The sequence below is a fragment of the Chiloscyllium plagiosum genome, chromosome 23 (assembly GCF_004010195.1).
Source record: "Chiloscyllium plagiosum isolate BGI_BamShark_2017 chromosome 23, ASM401019v2, whole genome shotgun sequence".
Lineage (NCBI taxonomy): Eukaryota > Metazoa > Chordata > Chondrichthyes > Orectolobiformes > Hemiscylliidae > Chiloscyllium > Chiloscyllium plagiosum.
Genome location: NC_057732.1, coordinates 19,476,504 through 19,496,071, shown reverse-complemented (window position 1 = coordinate 19,496,071; position 19,568 = coordinate 19,476,504). Strand labels below are relative to the sequence as shown.

The window sequence follows — 19,568 nt, the reverse complement described above, 5'->3', positions numbered from 1 at the left end:
TGCCTTCAGGCAGAGCACACTACCATATCAATTTCTACAACAATAAATAACTCATAAACCAATTACACAATAGTTAGATACTTGTGTATCAGCTGTAATAAGAAACTGGTTAGAATTAAAGTGCTTAAGAGATATCTGTGTGAAGTTTCAGGCAATGTTGGGCAGGATGTCTACAAGAGGGCTGAATGTAAATGCCCCCGGAAGATGGAAGGATTATGTAAGGCACATCCTGAAAGGAAGATTGGAAGTGACGCACAAGAATTGTGATGAGGTTTCTGCCATACATGGTCAACTTGCTCATGACAGCTGGCTGATGGATTGAAGATAAAGCTATCTCATTGTTTATTCAATATACCTTCCACAATGACAGTCTTTCCTTTTACGAGTTTGGTTAAATCACCAACACTCCATCAGTAATATTCAACAGACAATGGTGCTTTCTTTTCTAGTGGTAGGTTACTTTTATAATGTGGTAAGAACTAGAGCTTGGTTTAAATAGTAGGCAAATTGGTTTCAATTCAATACATTGTGTTCCCTTGTTATTATCATAATGTGGACAAATGCAACTTGCATGGACACAAGGTTATAGAGTCATGGACATGTACAGCACGGAAACAGACCTTTCAGTCCAACTTGTCCATGCTGACCAGATATCCCAACCCAATCTAGTCCCACCTGCCAGCACCCGGCCCATATCTTTCCAAATCCTTCCTATTCGTATACCCTTTTAAATGTTACAATTGTACTCGCCTCCACCACTTCATCTGGCAGCTCATTTATATATGTACTACCCTCTGCGTGAAAAGTTGCCCCTTAGGTCTCTGTTATATCTTTCCCCTCTTACCCTAAACCTATGCCGTCTAGTTCTGCACCCTAGGGAAAAGACATTTCTCTATTTATCCTATCTCTGCCCCTCATGATTTTATAAACCTCTATAAGGTCACCCTTAGCTTCCGACGCTACAGGGAAAACAGCCCTAGCCTGTTCAACTTCTCCTTATAGTTCAAATCCTCCAACCCGGCAACATCCTTGCAAATCTTTTCTGAACCCTCTCAGGTTTCACAACATCTTTCCAATAGGAAGGAGACCAGAATTGCACGCAATATTCCAACAGTGGCCTAACCAATGTCCTGTACAGCCACAACAGGACCTCCCAACTCCTGTACTCAATACTCTAGTTAGTGGAACTCTGGGCTAGTCTACAGCAAATTGTTTAGTCTTAATCATAGGATACTCTTATGCTGAGCTGGCCAGCTGATAAAGTCTTGGGGTAGAGTTGAGGACATGGGGAGAGGCTGATGGCCTGGCAATCGCATCAAAGACTTCAAACAGGGGAGCTTCTTTTCCTGAACTGATGAAAACAAAAGCTTAAAATCTATAATTGTTTCTTGAGTGTTCTCCAATGGTTGTTTTAACAATTACTAGTCAGTTGCTCAACACCTGGTACAAGAGATGGCACATGCTTGGCACATGTCTATTTCTGCATGATTGAATCTTCGGGGATTTACAATCAACATAAGACCCAAATTTGTATATTTAAAGAAATTCGACTCATTTCAGGTAATTTCCCTTTATGACTAAAAAAGAAAGAACATGGATTTATATAACTTCTTTCATAATGTCATCATGTTATAAGTGTAACAACATCACCTTTACAATGCAGGAAACTGTCAAACAATTTGTGCATTGCACAATTCCCAAAGGAGCAAGGTGATACTGACCATATAATTGCTTTTTAGTAATATTGGTTGACAGACAATGACCAGCAAATGAGTGAAAGCTTCCCTATGCTCCTCTGAAGTAGTGACATTAAATATTTACGTCGACGAGGGCAGTGAGAGCATTGGTTGAACAGCCCTCTGAAAAATAGCATTGGTAACTGTGCAACATTCCTTCACTGACAGCAATATTGTGCTCAAATCCCTGAACACACAATCTTCTATCAAGTGACAGTGCTATGACTGTACCATATGGATACCATTTGGATTAATTCAGACATTACAGCGTGCTAACACTGATGCTGGCAAAATGGGGGTGCCATGAGTTCGACTTTTACACAATGTTATTTTGAGGCCAAGAGTGGCCAATGACCCATTATCACTACGAATGAATGGATTCACTAGCTGTAGACACTAATGTTTTATTGAAAAGGGATTGCAAGGCAATTTGTTGGCTTTTACTTGGAAACATTTCTATTACATTTCAAAAGGTTGATGTTACACATTATTTTCCTACAACTGAACTTAAATAGAATGAAAAAGGTTGTTTTTAGAACTTTTATTTCTTTAACTACAAAGTTCGGCCATACATATGTTGTATTCTGTTATAAAAAATCATTAAAACAATCTCAATTATGTTCTATATTTCCAAGCAAATCAATACGATATGGAAACTGTTTTGAAACTTCACCCAACTACTTGTATCTACTAGCTTATTGCATTCTGTTTAAAGACACTGATAATTTATCAACATCAGATTGCAACTCATTTAGTGACAGTTTTAGGGATGCCAGTTCATCCTCCGCTGTCTCAGTCTCCCCAGGTTTGGACAGTAGGCTGTCCACAGTTGATCCTAATACTTCCAGATCAGTCTTGGCCTCACTGATTGAAGACTTAAGTTCATCCATGGAGCTTTCCATCGTTGAAAATTTCTCGTCAAACTCAGACCTTATAGTCTCTTCCACGGATTTTAATGTGGCTGCAACATTTTGACTTTTTTCACCTATTTCAGTGACACTCTTTTCCAACTGCTTTAGGCTTTCTTTGTGGTCTGATTGCACTTCCGTAATCTGTTCCTTCTGCTGTGCTTCTAGAGCTTGCATTTCATTCTGTAGAGCATTGAGGACTTCCTCCGTGGCCGGGTTTTGCAGATCTTTTAGGTTTGCTTTTATTGTTTGAATCTCATTGCTGAGTGATGCCTGAGACTCAGTCATACTCCTCATTGTATCCTGTACTGAATCTAGATTGTAGAATTCTAACTTCTCAGATAAGTGCGTTGCAGCTGTATTCAAAGCCAGAACATTTTCTTCTGCCACAGATAATCGGGATTCAAACATCTCATTTTGTTTTTCAACACGTGTTGAAGCATCAACTGCCTTTGAAAGTAGTTCCTTTTCCTGGTTATTCAAGCTGTCCTTAGTTTCTTGTAAATCTTGCCGATAATTGTGAACTTCTTCAGACACAGCATTGAGAGATATTTCAGCATTGGACACTGACTGCATCAGTGCTTCCTGTGCTGTAAGCTGTGAATGTAAGGCATTTTTCAACTGATCATGTTTATCAATTAACACTGTAAATTCTTGACTTTTTGTCTCAATGGTTGTTTCAAATAAACCAATTTTTGACTTCATTTCGTCAATGTCATTCTGATTCTTCTCCTGTACCTCTGTAAAAGCAACAATGTTATCGTGGATTGATTTGGTTAATTCTGTTAATTTTTCCTCGACTGTTTTTTCAAGAGATGTAACATCTCTCTCTCTTGCTTCTTTTACATCTTGGATCCCATCAGAAAGATCTCGAAGGATTTCATTCTGCAGCTTTTGTAGAGTTTCAGTAATTTGATTTGTCTTGCTTTCACCCTTGTTGACTGCTTTGTTAGTTTCTTGCAGCTCCTGTTGGGTATGGCGCAAAACTGAGTCCAGTCTGTTCATCAAGGTTTTCATAGATTCCACCTGCAATTCACGCAAAACAGTAATGTCAATGTGTGACTGTAAAAAACATCATGAAATATGATGAGCATAATTTCTTCTGTCATTCTAATGCTATAATTACATCTGAATGTTTAACTTCTTGGGCAATTGACATATATTGCAGCTATTACTGTGCTCTTAAATATCAAATATTAATTCATTTAACCATTCAGTGCATTATGAATAGTTTAAATGTCATCTACTTCTACTGTGTGCAAGGTCTTGTACCTGAGATTCTAAACAGCTTTAGTTTTTTTTACATGAAGGGCAATGTTGTAAATGTTAATATTGTTGTCTTACTTCCTGGGAGACCTACAAGACTTCGCAATATGAGGATAGACATTTCATGCCAACATACCAAATGACATGATATGACACAAGCTCTAAATTTGAGGTCAGCACCGAAGGATCGATAACTTAGATTTACAAAGAATTGTTCCTTTTTTGTGTTTGTATATGGTTATTTCTGATTTTGTTGTCCAAAGAACACAGTAAAATATTATTACCAGTTCAAATTGTTTAGTTGGCATGATGTTTACAAGCAGTTATTTGAAACTTATTAGTTATACTCAAATTGAGAGATATGGCCAATTAAAGGCAAAGAGGGAGAAAGGTTTTTTTTAACAAAACCTGTTACATTTTTAACACAAGTTTAACACAAGTTTCTCCCCTCTTAGAATGGTATTAATGCAAGGACATGTATTAAAATGTTAATAATTCAAAGAATTGGGTAACAAATTGCTTGGTGAGGTCTTGTCGTTGGTACAATAAATGTGAAGGCAACACCTTGGAGGCAACTTCCCTGTTGATTGGCAGGTGCAGCAGTTTTGCAGCTGAATGAGAGAGCAGCTCAGATGGTGGTCCTGTTTAGTGATAAAAGAACCACCTATTGCAGCAGCATCACAACAGATTTTGAAAGAGGCAGAGACAGAGGACTTGAGTGGCATACTTCCAAAACTGCCTCTGGCTGTGCTAACTTAATCATATTAATATAGCTCCATTTGTCAATTTGTTTACCTTGAGCTTGTGGTGCCAATAGACTCTGCTCGATAAGTATGTCAGCCCCTCTCTGGGGGGGCTGGGTTACTGTCAGGTAGGAATAATATTCATGCTGAAGCTTAACCTAACAGGCTGCCTCTACATTGTCCCACTTCTTTCTTCTCTAAAAAGCTACAGTTTGCGGCAAACACCCTGCCCATGAATTCTTTGCCTCCCCCAGCCCATGCTTGTCCAGTATGCATGTTTGAATTTGAGATGGTGCTTAAGATGACCAATTTGACAAAAATATAAGAACATAAGGAGAAGGAACAGGGTCTCTGTCGTTCAACCCATTGAACACATTCCATCAGTCAACTTCTTCCTTCTCTAAAAATGTGGAAGACTGCAAGGCCTAGTTTTCAGCGACTTTGCTAAAATCAGGTAACTCTGTTTTGCCATAATTTGAAATGTGCTCATACCCCTCAGTTCTTGTCAATTTAGCCACAGTTCCAGGTTCAGAAAGAAATGTACATGTATGATGTAATTCCAGCATATTTACCAATGCAAAAATACAAGGTGCACGTTGGCAAAGTGGTTAGCACTGCTGCCTCACAGCGCCAGAAACCCGGGTTCAATTCCTGCCTCGAGCAACTGCCTGTGTGGAGTTTGCACATTCTCCCTGTGTCTGCGTGGGTTTCCTTTGGGTGGTCCGGTTTCCTCCCACAGTCACAAAGATGTGCAGGTCAGGTGAATTGGCCATGCTAAATTGCCCATAGTATTGGGTGCATTGGTCAGAGGGAAACAGGTCTGGGTGGGTTACTCTTTGGAGGGTTGGTGTGGACTGGTTGGGCCGAAGGGCCTGTTTTCACACTGTAGGGAATCTAATCTAAAAAAAATGCTGTGTTCTTGTGTCATGAATAATTGCATAATACTAGATTAGATTCCCTACATTATTGGCAATTTAGCACAGCCAATTCACCTGACCTGCACATCTTTGTGACTGTGGGAGGAAACCCACACAGACACAGGGAGAATGAGGAAACCCACACAGACACAGGGAGAATGTGCAAACTCCACACAGACAGTCGCCCGAGGCTGGAATCGAACCTGGGACCCTGGTGCTGTGAGGTAGCAGTGCTAATCACTGAGCCACCATGCCACCCTATAATTCATTGAGAATTAACCATTCCAAATCCTAGGGAACAAATGGAATCTTTGGATCCTTTTGTGCTTAATGTACAATAACTATTCCATTCTAACCATTCTTCCCCCAATCATTTTGATTCCAATATCTGCAGATAATGGTATAACATTAATCACCTGTTCAGACATCCTGTTACACACTAAACAAAAAAAACCTGAAAGAACTACAGATGCTGAAAATCAGAAACAAAAATATAAGTTCTGAAGAAGGGTCACTGGACATGAAATGTTAACTCTACTTTCTCACCACAGACGCTGTCAGAACTACTGTGTTTTCTCTCTGGAGCAGATGGGACTTAAACTCAGGCCTTCCAGGTTCAGTGGCAGGGACTGTCCCACAAGAGCTCTCGATGATCCAACACTATTATTTATTAATTTACTTTATTACCTGAAGCAACATTTGGATGGTGGCATTGACAAACATTGCTTTAATCATTTCTCCTCGAGCTTTCCATAAGTAGATGAAGATTCTAGGTAATGCAAGATGGAGGATGGGAAAAATTGTAAGAGCTGTTCCTTTTTTGAGGTAGTTTTAGATGTTGGAGGAGATTTCCTTGAATTCCAGGAGCAGCAATTACTGTTTTATATGCTATTGCATCAATTTGGAACTTTAGGGAAAAAAGTCAAAACAACTGCAATTTAAAAGGAAGAAAGTCAGACAAAAGGCAGCAAGAACACAGTCAGTGAGGGGGTGAGAGAAATCCACACTGCTCACTGACACAACAGTGAATCTGCACAGTTACTGTCTTTGCTATTTGTGTTCATGTATTCCTAGATATCGGAATGTGTCTAGGAAAAATGAACAAACAGCGAAATTCGCAGCTGACCTTGGAGGAACCTGTGTGGGAGAGTTCACAGCGCAGGAACAACTAAGTGCATAATTTTTAACGTGTAACCTTTCTGTAAGTCTGTAGTAGTGAATAGAGTGGGTTCTTTTTTGATTCTATGTTTTATTGAAATCTGTCTCTTATTAAATTTTAAAAATATATATCATAAGTACTAAGTTAGCCTGGAGCACTGTTTTTATAGAGCAAAAACACGGTGCTATTTTCTGGGTCTGTAGATTGTGAAGGAGCATTTAGTACAGCGATATACTATTCCTGTTGGAAGTGGGAGTTTAGGGAGAGTTTCCATGTTACGGATGATTATGTTTGCAGTAAGTGTGTTTGGTTGCGAATCCTACCATATCACATGGATCGGTTGGAGCAACAGTGAGAGACAATGAGGAATTACAAGAGCTAGGGGAAGTGAAGGATGGCAGTTATAGGAAGGGAGAAAAGCTGCAGATATAGTCAGGTAGATGGGTTAACTCCAGGAAAGGTAGGAAGGGGTCGGCAGGTAGTAGAGGAGTCTTCTGTGGCTATCCCCATTTCAAACTAGTATGCTGTCTTGAAAAATGTAAGGAGTGATAGACTCAGGGGAATGTAGCATGAACAGCAAAGTTTCTGGTATCGAGACAGGCTTTAATGTAATGAGGAGTATGTTGGGCTTCAAGCAATTGATTGTGATAGGGGACTCTCCAGTCAGAGGCAGACAGACGTTTCTGCAGCCAGCAGCAAAAAATCAGAATGGTGTTTTGCCTCCCTGGTGCCAGGATCAAGGATATCTTGGAGAGGGTGCAGAATGTTCTCAAAGGGGAGAGAGACCAGCAGGATGTCATTGTACACATTGGAATCAATGACATGGGAAGGCAAAAGGATGAGATTCTGAAGGGAGAAGAGAGAATGTTAGGCAGAAATTTAAAAAGGAGGTCCTCAAGGGTAGTAATGGATTACTCCCAGTGCTACGAGCTACTGAGGGTAGGAATAGGAGAATAGAGCAAATGAATGCGTGGCTGAGGAGCTGGTGCATGGGAGAAAGGTTCACATTTTTGGATCATTGGGATCTCTACTGGGATCTCCAGTACAAGAAGGATGGGTTGGAAGGGGATTAATATATGGGCAGAGAGATTTGCTAGAGCTGCTCAGGAGGATTTAACCTAGTAAGATGGCCAGTGGGGGGAGCCCAGGGAAATAGTGAGAAAAGAGATCAATCGGAGACGTGTGCAGTTGGGAAAGGGAGCGAGTCAAACAGGCAGGGCATTTACTTCAATGCAAGAAGCCTAGCAGGTTAGGAACATGGAAGTGGAATATCATAGCAATTACAGAAACATGGCTCAAGGATAGACAGGGCTGGCAGCTTAATGTTCCAGGATACAATTACTATAGGAAGGATAGAAAGGGGGGCAAAAGAGGAGAGGGAGTGGTGTTTTTGATAAGGGATAGTATTACTGCTGTACTTAGAGACGATATTCCTAGGAATACATCCAGGGAGATTATTTGGGTGGAATTGAAAAATAAGAAAGGGATGATCACCTTATTGGGATTGCATTATAGACTCCCTAAAAATTGAGAAACAAATTTGTGAGGACATTTCAGTTATCTCTGAGATTCATAGGGTGGTTATGGTAGGGGATTGTAACTTTCCAAGCGTAGACTGGGACTGCCATAGTGTTGAGGGTTTAGAGGAATTCGTTAAGTGGGTACAAGAAAATTTTCTGATTCAGTATGTGGATGTTCCCACTATAGAACATACAAACCTTGACCTACTCTTGGGAAATAAGGCAGGGCAAGTGACTGAGGTATCAATGGGGGAGCACTTTTGGGCTAACGACTATAATTCTATTAGTTTATAACAGTGATGGAAAAGGGTAGACCTGATGTAAAAGTTGAAGTTCTAAATTGTGGGTGGCACGGTGGCACAGTGGTTAGCACTGCTGCCTCACAGCGCCTGAGACCCGGGTTCAATTCCCGCCTCAGGCGACTGACTGTGTGGAGTTTGCACGTTCTCCCCGTGTCTGCATGGGTTTCCTCCGGGTGCTCCGGTTTCCTCCCACAGTCTAAAGATGTGCAGGTCAGGTGAATTGGCCATGCTAAATTGCCTGTAGTGTTAGGTAAGGAGTAAATGTAGGGGTATGGATGGGTGGCGCTTCGGCGGGTCGGTGTGGACTTGTTGGGCCGAAGGGCCTGTTTCCACACTGTAATGTAATGTAATCTAATCTAAATTGGAGGAAGGCTAATTTTGACAGTATTAGGCAAGAACTTTCAAAGGCTGATTGGGGACAGAAGTTCGCAGGTCAAAGGATGGCTGGAAAATTGGAAGCCTTCAAAAATGAGATAATGAGAGTCCAGAGACAGTATATTCCTGTTTGGGTGAAAGGCTGATAGGTGCAGGGAATGCTAGATGACGAGAGAAATTGAGATTTTGGTTATGAAAAAATGGAAGCATGTGTCAGGTTTAGATAGGAGAGATCAAAAGAATCCTTAGAAGAGTAAAAAGGCAGTAGGAGTATACTTAAGAGGGAAATCAGAAGGGCAAAAAGGGGATAATGAGGTAGCTTTGGCAAATAGAGTTAAGGAGAATCCAAAGGGGTTTTACAAATACATTAAGGATAAAAGGGTAACTAGGGAGAAAATAGGGCCCCTCAAAGATCAGCAAGGCAGCCTATGTGTTGAGCTGCAAGAGATGGGGGAGATACCAAATGATTACTTTGCATCAGTGTTTACTGTGGAAAAGGACATGGAAGATATAGAATGTGGGGAAATAGATGGTTATATCTTGAAAATTGTCCACATTACAGAGGAGGAGGAGGTGCTGAATATCTTAATGCATAAAAGTGGATAGATCCCAGGACCTGATCAGGTGTACCCTAGAACTCTGCGGGAATTTAGGCAAGTGATTGCTGGGCCCCTTGCTGAGACATTTGTACACCAATAGTCACAGGTGAGGTGCAAGAAACCTGGAGATTGGCTAATGTGGTGCCACTGTTTAAGAAAAGCAGTAAGGAAAAGCCAGGGAACTATAGATTGGTGAGCCTGACATCGGTGGTGGGCAAGTTGTTGGAGGGAATCCTGACGGGCAGGATTTACATGTTTTTGGAAAGACAAGGACTGATTAGGGATAGTCAGTACGGCTTTGTGCATGGGAAATCATGTTTCACAAACTTTATTGAATCTTTTGAACAAGTAATGGCTGAGGGCAGAGCAGTGGACATGATCTATATAGTCATCAGTAAGGCATTCGACAAGTTTCCTCATGGGATCTGGTTCACAATTTAGATCTCATGGAATACATTTAGGAGCAGCCATTTGGATACAGAACTGGCTCAAAGGTAGAAGACAGAGGTTGATGGTGGAGGGTTGCTTTTCAGACTGGAGACCACCAGTGTGCCACAAGGATCAGTGCTGGGTCTACTACTTTTCATCATTTGTATAATTGACTTGGATGTGAACCTAGGAGATATAGTTAGTAAGTTTGCAGATGACATCAAAATTGGAGGTGTAGTGGACAGTGAAGAAGATTACCTCAGATTACAAAGGGATCTTGATCAGATGGGCCAACGGGCTGAGAAGTGGCAGATGGAGTTGAATTTAGATAAGTGCAAGGTGCTGCATTTTGGAAAAGCAAATCAGAGCAAGACTTACACACTTCATGGTAAGGTCCTAGGGAGTTTTGCTGAACAAAGAGACCTTGGAGTGCAGGTTCATAGTTCCTTGAGAGTTGCAGGTGGAAAGGATCGTGAAGAAGGTATTTGGTATGCTTCCCTTTATTGGTCAGAGCATTGAGTATACAAAATTGGGAGGTTATGTTGCATCTGTACAGGACATTGGTTAGGTCACTTTGGAATATCGTATGCAATTCTGGTCTCCCTCCTATCGGAAGGATGTTGTGAAACGTGAAATGGTTCAGAAAAGACTTTCAATGATGTTGCCAAGGTTGGAGGATTTGAGCAATAGAGAGAGGCTGAATAGGCTGGGGCTGTTTTCCCTGTAGTGTCGGAGGCTGAAGAGTGGCCTTTATAGAGGTTTATCAAGTCATGAGGAGCATGGATAGGATAAACAGACAAGGTCTTTTTCCTGCTGTTGGGGAGTCCAGAACTAGAGGGCATAGGTTTAGGGTGAGAGGGGAAAGATATAAAAGGGATCTAAGGGATAACTTCTTCACACAGAGGGTGGTGCATGTATGGAATAAGCTGCCAGAGGAAGTGGTGGAGGCTGGTTTCATTTAAAAGGCATCTGGATGGGTATATGAATAAGAAGAGTTTAAAGGAACATGGACCAAGTGCTGGCAAATAGGACTAGATTAGTTTAGGATAACTGGTCAGCATGGACAAGTTGGACTGAAAGGTCTGTTTCTGTGCTGTATATCTCTCTGACTCCACGACTCTTGGTTGTGTTAACTATTATAAAATTGTGGAATGATATTGTGCTTTCCTTGCCAAAAATGGAAATGTGTTCACCTATAATAGAAACATTACACCAAAAGTCTTCTAAGAATATGTATTTGTAGTTAAGCTTGTTAGGGAGCAAAACTATTTAAAGCAATATGGTCCTAACATTTAATTGACTGTGCTGTTATCCTAATATAATTAACAATATTGTTCTATAAAAAAGGAAGATTCAATTATTTGTAGGTTAAATCTTGAGAAAAATGCATCTGCCTTCTTTGGGAGAATCTGCTGGTTAAAAGTTGCTAATACTTTTCCAGGCGCATTCTCTTTTTAATGGATATTTTAATTAATCTGTTCAGACATACCTTTGGAGAACTTGAACCAGGCCTTCTAACCAGAGGTAGGGACACTACACTGCATCACAAGACACCTAATAAATACCCGTCTTTGGTTTTGAGAATTTGCTTTAACATGAAGTTTCGATTAACAAGAGCATATATTGGTAAACTAGGCATGAGGCACAATGCAGTTGATTCAAAGCACCAATGATTTTGTGATGATTAAACTGATTCACTAAATAGGAAGAATTGATCTCCATGTCCAATTTTCCAATTTACATTTCTATCTCAGAAAGAATCTTAACCAAGTTGGCAGCTTTACAAATTTAATCTTATGAGTCCCTAATGTAGTGTAACATTGACAAAAATTTTGAGTGTCACAGAATAATCAGGTATATTCAAAAACATACGCTTGACTAATTTAATCGAATTTTTCCTTTAGTCACAGTATATGCAAAGGAATCTTGTGAAATAGCTATTCTGAAGCTAATTCCAAAATGACATTTGAGTAACTGCCTTTGAAATCAAGGATACATTTGACTATGCATGATGCCAAGGAGTCTGAGCAAAATTACGGTCAGTGGGAATTAGAGGGAAAACTATCTGTTGGTTGGATTCATGGAGTTACAGGGATAGGTGAGGGGGCTGGGTCAGGGTGGAATGTTCTTCAGAGGATTGGTCTGGGCCTCTTGCAGCATTGTAGGGATTCTCTAGTTCTGAAGTGATGACCTACTCCTCTTCCTCAGGATGTAAATAAAGATAAAAGCATGAAAGGTAAGGTGAGACAGGCAAAACGAATAGCATTCTGGCTTGTAAAATGATGTAAATGGCCACTTGAGAAAAATTGGCAATATCATTTTGACATTGATTGTTAAAGTCAGAAATTGACTTCACCTGGACCCCAACCACAGGCCAGAAATATTCAGTATCTGCAGAAATTCAGAACTGAAAAGAGGTCAAGGGACCCGAAACGTTAACTCTGCTTTCTCTGCCCAGATGCTGCCAAACCTGCTGAGGTTCTCCAGCAATTTCTGGTTTCATTTCATGTTTCCAGCATCCATAGGTCTTTGGAGTTTTGTTGCAAAAATACTCAAGGCTGGTTGCAACTTCAAAAAGAAATGCTGTTGGTCGGGGTTTGTGTAGGTGTGAGTGGGTGTGGTTGGGGGGGAGGGGGAGAAAGTTCTTACCTGTTGCAAAACGGTCTCCAGCTTGGTCGCCACGCCGCTGCTTTCCAGGGAGGTTTCTTCGCTCCTTTGGTGAAGGTGGTTGATCTGCTGGGAGAGGCTGTGCAGGTACCAGGCGCTCAGTGAGGCGGCGGCGGCGGCCACAGTGAACATGAGGAAGCCGCTGAGCACCTTGCTGATGCTCGAGCCGGAGTCTGGCCCCCCTTTATTTCCCTTCAAGCCTCTCTTCGCCACGTCGTCCTGGTTGGAGTGAGACCCCCGGTCAGGGTGGCTTTTATTTCTTTGCTTTACAGAAGACATGTCTGTCATGAAGCAGCAACTGTCCAATCTCCAGGCGAACCAGCTGCTTTTCCAGTGTCTGGGAGTCGGTGCTGCCCTGGAATGCACTCTCTGCCGGCTGCACTCAACAGGAGGTACACTTCTCGCCAAATTGCTGCTTTCTTCAGCTCCACAAAGTTGCTGATTGAGTTAGATTTTTATTTGTTCTCTTTCTCCAGCGCCTCGGGCTCTCTTTCTTTCTCTCTCCTGCTCTCAGAGAGCTGCAGTGATTTGTTCAGGACCGGGAACGCGACTGCCACGTACTCGGGGAGGGGAACACGCTCATTGGGATGTGCAGCCCAGTTCAGTTACATCACTTTGCAATTTACCCGCAACTTCACCCTCCACTCCAGACCATCGCTGCAGCTCCTGTGCTGCAGTCTCTCTCCCTACCCACTACTTCATTTTTCTAATAGCGAGCTGCACATTTGACTCGATTGTTTGGTCACAATATAGTTCGGTCACTGAAATAGAGACCCCTGCTCATGCAAATATAATCACCACCACCCCCACCCCCCCCCCCCCCCACCACCTTTCACTGGGAGAGGCGATACCGTGTGTCAAACCCTGTCCGGGGAGATAGGATCAAAACACAGACACAAACTCATACTCTTGCACACTAACACTTGCAAACACACACACACGCTTACACTGCACAAAGATATACACACGCACATTCACATTAACAGCTACACACACATACATCTACTGTATACTCGTGAACACATAGATACACACACAAATACACATAGTCATAAACACACACACAGGTACGCTCAGACACACACAGACATAACCATGCACACATGCAGACACGCGATCCTTCAGTGTGAATGGAGATTTCGTCGCGTTTCTCGGGACTACGCCAGCTGATCCTATTCATATAGCGTTCATATTTCGATCTCTTTTTTTTTTCGCTGCTGTTGCCCTGCCCACACAACGTGGCAGTTTGGCTGCAGAGTCAGAACGCACTCAAGTTTTGGGAGAACAGACACGCGGTGGGACCATCCCGGAGATTCAACAGCCCGTCAACATTTTGAAGTGGCAGTCAGTGAGGGGCGTTACTTCACGCTGTCTTTCCCCGCCATCGACAATAAAACCAGATTCTATTCAAATCTTTCCGCTGCGCAGTACTCGGGGGGGGGGGGGGTCGGGAGTGAATACTGTACAGGTTTCATATTTGGCCTTTCGAGACTCGAGGAATTAGTCATCGTTAAGTAAAACTTCACTTTTTTAAAAAAAAAGTTTCTCTCGTTGTGGCACAGATTTGAGATATGCTGTCTTTCCCTCACATTTATGCTGTTAGTGCGAGGAGCTATAATGATGAGTTACATGAATTTATTTGTATAACGTGTAGTGGATTCGTCACTTTCTCTTCTAAATGACCAGCTTTCCTTTAAGCTTTAATCTCAGCTGAGGGTGTCCCACACGAAAAGACAGAAAAGCGAAGTGTTATTTTTGGTCCTGCCAACAGCAATGGAATCCAGATCCACTGAGAAAGCTTTTAGTCATGGGATTACGAATCTTTATGTGTTTGTAATTATTGTTTCTTCCATATCCCCGGATCATTGTCACACAGAGGAAAGCAGTAATAAGTTTAAATCACAATATTGAATGAGAAATAATCCACAGCATCAGTATTTTGGGGAAATATTGGCAAATCAGATTAAGCAATTATTATGAGCACCAGGCAATTGCCAGGTGAAATCAGCACAGAAAGTCAAAAACCAGAACAGGAAATCTGGGAAAACATTCTGCTGATGTGACAGCATCTGATGACATCAACTTGAAAGATAGATTGTAGCCTGGTTGTGGGTAACTTCTGGCTTGTTGAGGCGGGTTAGTGTGTGGCTGTCTCTTCAGGAGTTCTCATTGGTGGAGAGTTGGCCTGAGGTCACAAGGATAAGCTCTCTTGTTGCTGTCGCGTCACTTCTGTCTCATATCCCTCCCCCACGTCCCCCCATCCCACAACATCCTCCGAATGTTTGTCTCCAGTCAGCACCATGGAAAAAGGATTAACTTTCTACATAGACACCTTTTCAGTGGATAATTATTTTTAAAGCATTTAGATAAAGAGGAATGGGAATAGCTACAATGAGAGGTAGACCAGGATGGTGTGGAGGGAATAATCGCTTCTGAGTGCTGAACAGGGAAAGGAGAGGAAGATGTGTTGAAAGTATGATTGGAACAGATACAGTGGGCAGTGTGCCATGACAACAATCCAGTAAAACTCTTTCATTTTCCACTGTATCTGTTCCAACCATACCTACAAACACACCTTCCTCTCCCTTCCCTGTTCAGCACCCTGAAGCGAATATTCCCTCCATAGCATCCAGGTCCATCTCGCATTGTAGTTATTCCCATTCCTCTTGCACTTTATCTAAATGCAGGAGATGAGAAAACTTGCCTTTTCACTTCCATTCTTTTCAAGGTCTATGACCCAAACACTCCTTCCTGACTTAACAGTAATTTATTTCTAATCCAATTTAGTAAACAGTGTTCTCTTTGCTGTCTCCAATATATTGGGAAGATGAAATTCAGATCGAGTGATTGCTTTGCTGAGGAACTCAGTTCAGACTGTAAGCATGTGAGATTCTGAGCACTTACCATTGCAATTTCCCACTGAAATTACTCACAAACATCTCTGTCCTTCACCTCTAATACTCATTGAATGCTCAATGCCTCACTATTCACACAAGTTCAAGGAACAGTTCCTCCTCTTTCTGGTCGGCCCTTTCCAGCCTGTCAGTTGCAGCATTTAACTTACTGACTTTAAATCTGCTCCCAATGCTCCCGTGTTCTCAGAAAGTTGGTCCTGGTAATTGACAGTGGCTGCGTCAGAGGCATAATGAGTGGAGCAGGTACATTTGATGCTTGGTCACGGGGATCTTCTGTCAGTAAACATCTAGCAATGTAGTCCATACTCCAAGCTTTGTATTATACAAGATTGAGCAATATGTCAAAAATCTTCTATCTACTTGTCTCCATTCTAACTTTCAGAGTTCTGTATGTGTTTCTAAGCATTTTCCTATTTGTTTTCTTTCACTTTTAAGAGCCAGAGGCAAGGACCAATGACAATATCTAAAACCCAAACCAAGCACTAGAAATTAGTAGTTTATCAATCAGCAGGCCATCTCATACCTAAATACAGCCAAAAATAACAGAACATACTGGACAGTACTGAGGTGTGCACACTTTACCAGACCGAAACATATCATAATGACAGGCTTTGTTCTGACAAATGTCCCAAACCTCAAATAAGAATATGTCAATTCTCTCTGTAATGTTGATGAATGTACTTCACATTGTGAGCACAATGTTTTCTCATTTCAGGTTTCTGCAGTATCTGAGTTTTTTTGACCAAACTTGCAAGATGTTTCTGGCTAACCAATAAGTGAGTCAAAGTGACAATAATCCAAGTTGAGACAATCAACACCTGAACAGATAGATCTCAGAAACTGCTTCTTAGCCACAATGCCTTTGAAGTAACTTCTTCCTTGCTAAACTATAACATGTACTCTTTGTAAGTCAAGGAAAAAATGAATACATTTATTGTTAAAAGTGACAAGTAAAAGATCTTGTAGAAACTTTCTTAATAAGAAACATGCTCACTAAGATGTCCTATTTATCTCATTATAACAGTAATGTGGTTGACCCATAACTGTTTCTGAATGCCAATTTAGTCAGTTAAGAAATGATTAAATAAAAATAGGATCAGGGCAGTATAACATTTCACTGCAACTATATTAATAAGCATATTCAAAAGCAGGTGGACAATAAATATATACACATTGATATAATTATGCGACATATATTGAATTATAACAGAAGGAAGAATTCGCATGTATTTTAGAAGAATTCATGAATTGAAGATTCTCAAAGCACTTCACAATCAGTAATGCAACATGAAGATTGACAAATGGTTTCCCACCAGTAACCACTTTAGAATAGGACACAAAGTGACTATTTTCAGGGTGGGTAATTCTACATTTTGAAAAACTACAGATTTATCTTCTAATTAAACTAATTTGGTCTGTAATCCTTTGGTCTATAACTTATCTCTTTTTCATTTTAAAATGATCTCCAACTTTTTCAGATTTTCAACTGTTGCAGCTTTTAAAAATTTCTGTTGGCAAAATTTCCTTAAGCTCTCAAATTTGGTCCTGGGACTTAAATGTTCGGGATGTTTCAGGTTTAATGCAAATAATCATGCTCACTTCTTTAAGAGATTAGCCAACTGAGATTAATCAATCTGCATCTGGATATTCTGTATTTTCAGGTAGATTTTTGAAGACTTATATCATTATGCATTCTTTATGGATTTAAAAATTAGTTCGGAACTTCCTTTTCGATTTGTAAATTAGATCACATAGAATTTATTTTTCAGGCCTGTCACTCATTTTATTTTCAGTGATGTGACTGTGCTCCTGAGGGGAAATCCAAATGAGTAACAAAAATGTTGACTCATTTTTCTTTAAACATCTGAATGATATGTCCCTCTTGTTTGGCCCATCACTTCTACAGACACCCCACTGCTTTTCAATCCTTCAATCTTACGAATGACACCTCACTCTGAAATGATCACCTGTTTTTCTTCATGGTTGAGCGTGTTTCTTTCCACAGATGCTACCAGCTCCATATTTTCAACATTTCCTGAATTTAGTTCAGATTTCCAACATCTGCAGTGTTTTGTACTTATACTTTGTGTGCATCCCACTTCCTCAGATATCCTTATAAAATGGAAGAAGCACAGGGTAACACATTTTGATAAGAAGAAGAAAGAAAGGAAAAGATGGGGGAACATGTTGCTGATGCTGGAAATCTGAAGTAAAATCAAAAATAGATGGAACTATTTGTCAGGTCTGTAGAGAGAGAGAGGTAGAGTTAACATTTCAGGTCTGGGGTCTTCCACTGGAATTAGGAAAAGTTGATTATTTAATATATTTTGACTTGGAGGATATGAAGAACAAAAGGGTATGTCTGTGAAAGGTGAAATGATAAAAGACCAAAATGAGTATCAAGGGAAGAAGGGTCTGTTTCCATGCTGTATTACTCTCTGACTCTGTAGCAAAGGTACTTGAGGAACAACATTTTTAGAGAGCAAGTTTTTTTAATTCATTCATATGATTCATAGGCCAAAAACTTATTGCTTATCCCTAATTGCCCAGAGGGCAGTTAAGAGTCACCCACATTGCTGTGGGTCTGGATTCACATGTAGACCAAACCGGGTAAAGACAGCAGATTTCCCTCTCCAATGGACATTAGTGAACCAGGTGGGGTTTTCCCATGAATCAGCAATGATTCCATGGTCATCATTAGACTCATAATTTCAGATTTTTATTGAATTCAACTTCCATCATCTGCCATGGCTGAACGTTCCCCAAAATTATGGACTATGAGAACAATTCAGGGTCAGATTAAACATGTATTCATCTCGAATTCATGTTATGAAGTTAGAAGTACACAGAATATTTCTTGAGCAGATGCAGAAGAAAGATTCATTATCAGATTTTTTTTAGATGAAATGTTGAGCTGGTAATCACATCCCCGTCCCTGAAGCTTTCAGAAAAGATACTGCGAGATAAACCAAAGACTTTATAGAGTCAGAGAGCTAATGCAGTGTGAATGTAAACACAGATGATCCTTGTAAGTCTATGAAGCGTACAGGTCCTGAGTACAAACTGATGGTTGACATAATCACCAGAATATGCAAACATAACAATACACGTGGAAGTGTGGCCTTCTGTATGCACCAAAGAAATGCTCAGTTTTCAATAATTTTTACATGGCATGTGACAGAAAGGGCCATTGGCAGAAGCAATGTTCTAGATCAAATGCTGTGACTGAACCAAACAAACCATGGATAAGGAGTACCTTCAAACTATATTAAAGGTCATCTGCCATCCTGACACATGAAGTGGTTAACAAACCAGAATCTGACAATGTACACAACAAGGCAAAGAATCAGAAACATATGTTTCACACTGTCAATCTCACAGAAAACACCTATTTCACCACAACATCCAAAGTGTTTTCAAAACTTTACTTAGGTGTTCTCAGAAAACTGGTGGCTTTTCATTATCTGCTCAACACCTATACCCACAACACACATCCAAATGACAGGCAATATTGACAACTGTGGCAATCAGTGGCACAACATCATAACATCTGAACTTATTAGCAAATTACCTACGCATATAGAGATCAGACTCACTTGATATTGTAACTAGTTAAACTACTTTGAAAAAGAAAGAAATGTTGTTTGTATACTTTGCCTTTAAGAGAGCTTTTCTTAAAGGACTCCATGTGCTGTGGCAATGGCAGTTAATCGAGGGTGGTGCTCACCTACCACCCTACCAACCTTCGCATAAACCAAATCATCCGACATTTCCGCCACCTCCAAATGGACCCCACCACCAGGGATATATTTCCCTCCCCACCCCTTTCCGCCTTCCGCAAAGACCGTTCCCTCCGTGACTACCTGGTCAGGTCCATGCACCCCCCAACAACCCACCCTCCTATCCTGGCACCTTCCCTTGCTACCGCGGGAATTGCAAAACCTGCGCCCACACCTCCTCCCTCACCTCCATCCAAGGCTCCAAAGGAGCCTTCCACACCCATCAAAGTTTTACCTGCACATCCACCAATAT

The 19,568-nt window shown here is 41.0% G+C and overlaps 1 protein-coding gene across 1 annotated transcript; it reads right to left on the bottom strand.

Annotated features, from left to right (window-relative positions):
• Nucleotides 1-2,133: 2,133 nt before the first annotated feature.
• On the bottom strand, nucleotides 2,134-13,410 carry LOC122561493 (cytoskeleton-associated protein 4-like). Its single transcript, XM_043713240.1, has 2 exons — nucleotides 12,604-13,410; nucleotides 2,134-3,670 (listed from the first exon to the last, which is right to left on the bottom strand). Exons 1-2 carry the CDS (start codon nucleotides 12,907-12,909, stop codon nucleotides 2,432-2,434), a joined length of 1,545 nt encoding a protein of 514 aa, XP_043569175.1. The 5' UTR covers nucleotides 12,910-13,410; the 3' UTR covers nucleotides 2,134-2,431.
• Nucleotides 13,411-19,568: the final 6,158 nt, after the last annotated feature.